General features: G+C 44.2%; 1 protein-coding gene across 1 annotated transcript in view; it reads left to right on the top strand.

Moving 5' to 3' along the window:
- The first annotated feature begins 312 nt into the window (after nucleotides 1–312).
- The window catches only part of LOC123120124 (putative HVA22-like protein g), an 11533-nt gene continuing 3512 nt past the window's right edge, over nucleotides 313–8333 (top strand). The window contains exons 1-4 of the mRNA XM_044540145.1: nucleotides 313–628; nucleotides 748–846; nucleotides 8154–8198; nucleotides 8276–8333. Coding sequence (XP_044396080.1) covers nucleotides 597–628; nucleotides 748–846; nucleotides 8154–8198; nucleotides 8276–8333 — 234 coding nt within the window. The 5' untranslated portion in view covers nucleotides 313–596. The remainder of the gene's footprint in view (nucleotides 629–747; nucleotides 847–8153; nucleotides 8199–8275) is intronic.

Here is an 8333-nt window from a genome sequence, read left to right as displayed (position 1 = left end):
CGTTGCACTAGTGGTTGCTTCATTTTGTAGTGCAACCACTAGTGCAGCGCCTGAGAGTTAGACGCCCCACTATACAGTGCAGCGCCTAGCTCTTAGGCTCTGTACAATGACTTAGTAATTTTTAGACAGTTTGGGGTGCAACGCTGGCCAGGCGTGTAGCGCTTATCTGTGAGGCGTTGCACAATATAGTGTGGCGCCTTCGTGTCGGGCGTCACACAAAAAGGTCAGCCGTGTGAAATAGTTTCACGGGCAGTTCATTCCATGATTGATGTCAAATTTGCCTCCACCCCCTCCCGCAGTCAACAACGTCTGTTCAACTCGGCAACTTGCCACTTCCTGCAGTCGCGAGTCGCCTTCTCTTCTCTTCTCCCGCAACACCTTCTTCCTCGTCCCCCTCTCGCCCGCCTTCTCTGATTGATATTGTCCTCTCCAAGCCAACCCCCCGCTCGTGTCCCCAAGGAGCGCCAGCGCCGAGAGAACCGCAATTTGCATCCCGCACGGTGCTGGAGGGGACCGCCACGCCGCGGATCGTCCACGCGCGCACGACTCCGCCTCCGCGCCTGCATTTCTGATCCGGCTGGTCGGCGGCCGGCGAGATGTTGGGGGGCGTCCTGTCCAAGACCCTGCTGTGAGTCCCCGTTCCTTGCGTGGAGTGGCTATTCGTCGCTGCACTGGGTCTGGGCGAACGGGCTCGTGGCGGTTTCTCTCCCTCTTCTGTCTCCTGATTTTGCTCTGACGCCGACGCAGGCTGCTGTTCGGGTACGCGATGCCGGCGTTCGAGTGCTTCAAGACGGTGGAGGCGCGCCCCAACGACGCGCACATGCTCCGCTTCTGGTGCCAGTACTGGTGAGCCGTTCCTTCTTCTTCCTCCATTCCCTTCGAGTTAACTTGACCCGGTGCCTGCACGGCCGCCCCCAGTTGATGCGAATTGCTTTCGTTTCTATTCGATGTGGATTCAGATGCACTACTTGGATTCCATACTATCCTGTGCTACTTGTTTACTCGCTAAGCATGATATCAGGCGAAAGTTTATATGTTAATGATAGTGCCAACTTCAATAACTGACTCACTTTTGCCTTTCCATTGGGTTACATGCGTTCTTTTGTTTCCACGTGTTATATGTTGGGTGTTAGGTGGATGATGGCACCACGATCCTGCCTTGTGCTTGCAATAGACTTTTAACCCTCTTAAGCTCTAGCACTACGATTCACAGTTCTATGCTTATTTCTTTTGTCTCAACAAAATGGTTGCAAGTTCTGCTACAGTTTCAGATTGGTATCATAGGCGCCGAGCTGCATATGATTAGTAATTGTATGTAGGGTGTTTGATCAGAAATCAGTGCTCCAGACAAGAGGGCCCAGATATTTTTTATTTATGATTTTCTTCTTTGTATATAGTTGTTACTAAGTCCTGAAATCAAACAGGGCTTAGTTTGCACCTATGCTTACAAGGGAACTTGTTCATGGACCATCTAAATCCATCTGTCTTTGCAAATAAATATGTTGGCAGGCAGGAAAAAAAACATTATTATTACTGTGACCTGGTAACAGCCTTCATGTGTGACTTAACAATTGGTAACTACTATTCTAGATGATCTCCCTTTACCATTTTAACTGTTCAAATTTTCCCAATTATTTTTCCACCGTCCAAATGCCACGCTGGTCGGAGCGGTATCCGCCGAGCAGCCATCACGCCCGGCTGCGCCCCTTCTTGGTCATCTTCTTGCCTATCACGGAGAAGGATAAAGGTGTGGTGTGCGGCGGTGTTGGGAGAGGAGGAGGAGTGAGTGCGGATAGGAGTTGCGGAGGAGGCCGGCTGGCTTTAAAGCCTGAGTAGGCTTCTTGGGCGGCGGGCCGCCATGAATGCAGATAGGCGGGAGGCCGTGAATTATGTGTGAATGCGTGGAGGGTTCTAGAGCAGCCTTAGAGGGGTTTTGGGGTGGGACAGGGGTGTTGGAGTCCGATGTGGCAGACGTTCGGATTCCCCCAGATCTCCCCTCGATTTGCGGCCGGTCTGTGGGATTTCGGACGTCTGGACTGGTCCAGCCCGTTTTGGTGATCCACGTTGGATGGCTAGAAGTGTCCGGACGACCTGATCCGGACATTTGCGGGAATTTTGGTGATCCGCGTTGGAGATGCCCTTATTGTCTATTCAAGGAAATAAATATCATACAGATCCCATGTCCCTTATTCATCCCATTCCTTTTGGAAGATTTACAAGCATTTCACTTAATTACCTTTGGCTCCATGGAGCCTTGTATGGCCTTTTCCTTTTTCTTTTTGTTCATGTTTGTGTTGTTGCCCCAGCAGAGCTTTTATTTTATTTCCTTCACTCAGACATGATGTATGGACGTGATGGTTTACTTTATATATAAAGCGGGGCGAAGGCCTGTTTTGATCGTTTCACTTGAATTACCCAAAATTGTAGTTTTGTTTGTAAGTTGGTCAGTTGAATTCGGGCCAAGGACTCTAGATGCATAAACATTTTTATTGTACTTGTTCTGTACCGCTTGCTTTTAATGAGGATGCTAAAAAAAGAGAGGATGCTCCATCCCTTATGCACAATTATGAAATGGATTTTAGCGAGCCCGGGGTTTTTGAGTCGCGCGACTAGTCGATGAGTCGCAAAAAAATGTCGACTCAACTTAGTGTCAACTCATGACTCGAGTCGCGACTAGTCGCAACTGCAGGCTCAACTTTTTCCGAGTCGCTACCCTAGAACGACTCATCGACTCGAAAACAATGAGCGAGCCTATTCGTTTCAGTTCTTGAGAGACCCAGTAGGCATTAATTTAGTGTATATCAGACAATATTGCCTCCTCACCTAGGAATTTTTTAAAGAATAACTGAAGCTTTTTGAGACCATAGCCGTTGTTTCTGATTTCTATATCCCAGAATTGAATTGCCTTTGATAGACTCAAAGCAATGTATCAATTAGACATTGCAACGCATCTGACGTTTTAACTAACTAGGTTGTCGAATACAAGCTATTGGACCTTTGCACTTATTTTTTAGGGAAATTGGACATTTGCACTTGCTACTAGTCAATGTACCTTTAAGAGTTCCCTAAACCAATTCGGGTTGTATCTGGTTAGTTACAAATTTTAACATTTTAATATGATATCATCGGTTATTTCAAGCTGTCTTTGTTGTTGGAGGTTAGGCCCAGCTAAGATTTTTTTTAGACAACTAAAGTTCCCTCTTTATTCATTGGTGATAACACTTACATCTTTAAGTAAAAGAGGAAGAAGCTCATTAGGAGCCATTTCAATCCACTCACGGCAGAATTTAGATCTAGCTACACTAGCTAATTCATGAGCAACAGCGTTTGCTTCTCTAGGACAGAATTCAAACCGAATTGAACTAAACTCACATGCCAAGTGGTAACAATCATCAATGATGGCTGCTGCATTGCCCGCATACTGACCGTTCTTGGTCATAATCTCCATTAGTTCTAGGCTGTCGGAATTAACGACAAGCCTGTTACACCCTGCCGAAGAAGAGAGTTGTAAACCAAATTTAAGAGCCAATGCCTCTGCAGAAAGAGGATCATAACATGACTCTATTCGTTTGTTCCCAGAAACAATAAAATGATCTCTGTCGTCTCGTATGACTGCTCCCATAGCTCCATGTAGCGCGTCATAGTCGAAGGCGGCATCTACGTTCAGCTTAAGAAAGCCATTAGGTGGTTTTCTCCATCCGTCCTTCTTTAGTACTGCCTTTGGGTCACATGCAATAACAAAATTTTCTGCCATCGCTCTCACAGATTGTGAAATTCTTTTCGCATCTTGCACATGCTCCTTGTGAACTAGTTTCCGTCTTTCCCACCAGAGATACCAGCAAGTGATAGACATGAGCTCATAGAAATTTTTAACGCCTAGAACGACCGCCTCCTGTGCGGGAAAATTCAGCAAATAAGCAAGTATTGCTTCCCCCACTCGATCCACTTCGCATGCATGCGCTATAACATCTTCCATTCCTAGGAGGCGCCACACTTCCTTGGCTTTTTTGCATCGAAACAACACATGCAAAACATCTTCCCCACTTTGGCCACATGCTGGACACGCCGGTCTAACAGGTATATGACGATTTGCAAGAACAACATTACAAGGCATAGTTCCATGTAGTGTTCGCCAGAGAAAGATTTTTACCTTTGCTGGACAGTTAAGTTTCCAAACTTTTTGCCATGTTGGTTAGCACTTGAGGCGCCCAAACCATCAATTCTCCGTAGTTTACGTCCATGTTGGTAATCCCAGACAGTATGGTAAGCCGATTTGACAGTAAAATTTCCATGCTTATTCAGACTCCAAGCAATAAAATCAGTCATATCGTTTGTCGATAATGGTATAGCAAGAACCCTTACCGCATCAATGGGCCAAAAAGTTTGCTCAACAAGGTCGACATCCCACTGACCCGTTGATGGATCAATTAAGCCACTCACCTTAGAAATCAAATGGCCTCCCCTAGGTGTGATAATCATTCTGGATGGAGAGTTTGGGATCCAAGCATCCCTCCAGATATTAATGTTTCCACCATCTCCTACTCTCCAAATATATCCATGTCTCAAAGTATTCACACCTTGCATTATGCTTTGCCATGTAAATGAGGCATTCTTCTTTAACATGCAATTTAATAAATCACCATCCGGGAAGTATTTTGCTCTCAGAATCCGGGCACACAAAGAATCCGGGTTCTCAATAAGCCTCCACGCCTGCTTAGCGAGCGTTTGGTTACTGGATCTGTCCGGTGGGAGATGGTAGTGCGGGATATCTTCAACTGGTTTGGATGGCGGTCATGTAATAGGATAGGCGATTAGTTTTCCTATCTTTGTTTTGCCAGCCGGTTGTGGCTCCATGGCCTTTTTATCTTTGGCGTTGAGGCTCTCTGTGAGCTAGCCTTTATTTTGTTTCCAGACTTTAAGACCTTTTTGAACCTATTTTATTTATAAATGTGGCCGTATGCATCGTTCTGATGCATAGGCCGGGGAGTCCCCCCTTTTGGAAAAAAAAAGCTAAGAGAGCTAAATTGAAACAATGAATATCTCTAAATCCCATACCTCCCTCTCTTTTCGGTACACACATCTTCCACCACGCAAACCAGTGCATTCTCCTCTGAGCATCACCATCCCTCCACCAGTAGTGCGACATCACGTCAGTTATTCCCTTGCAAGTTTGTTTGGGAATTTTGAAGACCGACATTGCATATGATGGTATAGATTGGCCCACTGCCTTAAGGAGCATTTCTTTACCCCCTGCCGAGAGTTGTCTTTCTTTCCACCCATTCACTCTTTGCCATACACGGTCAATCAAATACTGAAAAGTATCAGTTTTATCCAAACCTACTTGCGCAGGCAGGCCCAGCTAAGATTAATAATTAGTACTCCATCCGTTCACAAATATAAGATGTTCTAACTTTTTTGTGAATCAGATGTATATAGAGACATTTTAGTGTGTCTGTTCGGTCATTTCAGTCCGTATGCAGTCCATATTAAAATATCCAAAACATCTTATATTTGTGAACAGAGGGAGTATATTAGATTGTACAGATTTCCTATACTGTACCTATTTCTATTTGTTACACTATTTCGGTTATGTAAGCCCACTTAGCTCAGAGGTTAGTGCATATCACAAGTTACCCAGCTTGAGTTTTTCAGTCAATCAATAGATTGTGCAGTTTCTTAGTCTTTTGTGCACGTCTACATGTGCGTTGAGGAAATATTCCAAATATCTGTGGCAATACATAGCGCACCTCACACGCTAGCTGATTGATTTTCTACGAGGAATGCTGCCACATATGTTATTTTACTTTTCTGTTCCAAGACTTGAACATGACTGGACTGGGTCAATGACCAACTAAACTATGGAAGGTTCTAAGTCTACTATATTTACTTTGATCAGCTAATTGACTGATAAGAAGACTAATTCAAAGTATAATATACACTTCCTAAATTGCAATAATACTTCTTTATTATTACCTAACATGACTTTGGCCCTAGCATGAAGCTATTCAAAGAAACAGATCAAGAAACTTCCCATTGAGATGCTTGGACTAGCTGTAGTCATACCCTATAATTTTTACCTTACCTCTATTTGTCATTTAAAAATGATAGTTTTGGCAGTAAGTATCAATAGTAACTGTAATATTAGTGGTCTTATTTAGATTAATCGATTGTTCCGCTGTTCTGTTTTTTTTTCAACAAAGGGTTGATTTTGTTGACTCAAAATGAAGCATCAAGTGGATACAAACACGATGAGCACACACCCAGCCTCTGCATAGCTAAGATGCACACAGCCAACAAAAACACACACAACTAAACACGCCGGCAAATAGCAAAGTCATGCAAGACCAAAGCTATTCCCTAGCGAGGAAAAGGAAAAAGCCCGAAGGGATCAAACCAGCGATCGACAAACTACAACAACAACCTTATCCGCACCAACGCGTGTCCAACAAGGACATCTCCAACGCGGATTAGCAAAATGCCTGCAAATCAATGCTTAAAAGGGCCCGCAGATCAATGATTAGTAACTGTATGCAGGGTGTTTGATCAGAAATCAATGCTAAAGACTAGAGACCCGGAGATTAAAATTTTAAGATTTTCTTCTTTGTACATAGTTGTTACTAAGGCCTGAAATCAAACAGGGCTTAGTTTGTACCTATGCTTAAAAGGGAACATGTTTATGGACCATCTAAATCTATCTGTCTTTGCAAATAAATTACTGTTGGCAGGCAGGAAAAAAGATACATTATTATTGCTGCGAGTTGGTAACAGCCTTCATGTGTGATTTAACAATTGGTAACTACTATTCTAGATGATCTCACTTTACCCATTTTAACTGTTCAATTTTTCCCAATTATTTTTCCACTGTCCAAATACCATGCTGGTCGGAGCGGTATCCGCCGAGCAGCCATCACGCCCGGCTGTGCCCCTTCTCCTCCTTAGTCATCTTCTTGCCCATCGCGGAGAAGGATGGAGGTGTGGTGTGCGGCGGTGTTGGGAGAGTGGGAGGAGTGAGTGCGGGTAGGATTTGCGGAGGAGGCCGGCTTGCTTTAAAGCCCGAGTAGGCTTCTCGGGCAGCAGGCCGCCGTGAATGCAGGTAGGCGGGAGGCCGGTGAATTATGTGTGAATGCGCGGAGGGTTCTAGAGCAGCCGTAGAGGGGTTTTGGGGTGGGACCGGGGTGTTGGAGTCTGATGTGGTGGACGTCTGGACTCCCCCAGAGCTCCCCTCGATTTGAAGCCGGTCTGTGGGATTTTGGACGTCTGGACCGGTCCGGCCCGTTTTGGTGATCCACATTGGATGGCTAGAAGTGTCCGGACCACCTGATCCGGACATTTGCGGGCATTTTGGTGATCCGCGTTGAAGATGCCCGTATTGTCTATTGAACGCGTGTGTTGCGCTTCGCTATTTTTTTACATTATGGAGCTTTGTTAAAATCTTCACATGCAAATGTTAGTTGAGGTAAGTAGTGAATAGTGCTGATGTTTAATTGCTCCTGTTGAATCCATTATGTTTGATAGGAAACATCACCGGCATGTGTTAACACAGTACTTTGAAGTCTGATATTGGCTTGCTAGTTGTGCATGTACAAAATGCTTGCAGGGGCTGCTTATTTCATGAATGTTTGCTATGGCAGATATCAATATCCGTTGTTATGTTTTTGTTCAAAGCTAACCAGGGATAGTTATATGTTTAATACTTCCATGATCAAATGCCTGGTTTGTCAAGAATTACTCATTCACTTGGATGATTTTCAGCTAAACTAAGGTGGAGCAGGAAAGAGACTTGTAATAATATTGGATGTGTGCTTTGAGCAATAAACTAAATTCTATAGTGTATGCATGTAAGCATATGGTACTCGAATGATTTCCCTAGGTTATCTGAAGAATATTAGACTGGCTGCAATGTTTCTATACTTATATTATCTTTGGAACTCGTGGTACTTTTGCGGCTGCAAGGTTATATGCACCATCAAGTTAGCATGGCCTACAGGCAATCATCAGGTCCCACCTTAGAGGCCATATAAGCACTGTGGATGCCCTAACTGTTTCCATTTCTATCCCATGGCAATATGTGTATTCTTAAACTTGATATATATTCAAGTATTAAATCGGATATGGCTCGCTTGTAAACTGACCTATTTGTGAAATGTCTCCAGGATTATTGTGGCCATGGTGATAGCCTTTGAGAGCCTCATCTCTTGGTCAGTTCAGTTCCTCGTTTTTTTCTATCTTTCTACTTTAACTTTTCATCTTACTTATGCATCTGTACCCATTCCAGGGTGCCAATGTATGGAGAAATTAAGCTTGCTTTCTTTGTTTACCTATGGTACCCCAAA

Source organism: Triticum aestivum, chromosome 5D, assembly GCF_018294505.1.
Source record: "Triticum aestivum cultivar Chinese Spring chromosome 5D, IWGSC CS RefSeq v2.1, whole genome shotgun sequence".
NCBI lineage: Eukaryota > Viridiplantae > Streptophyta > Magnoliopsida > Poales > Poaceae > Triticum > Triticum aestivum.
This window is presented reverse-complemented; position numbering and strand designations above follow the sequence as displayed.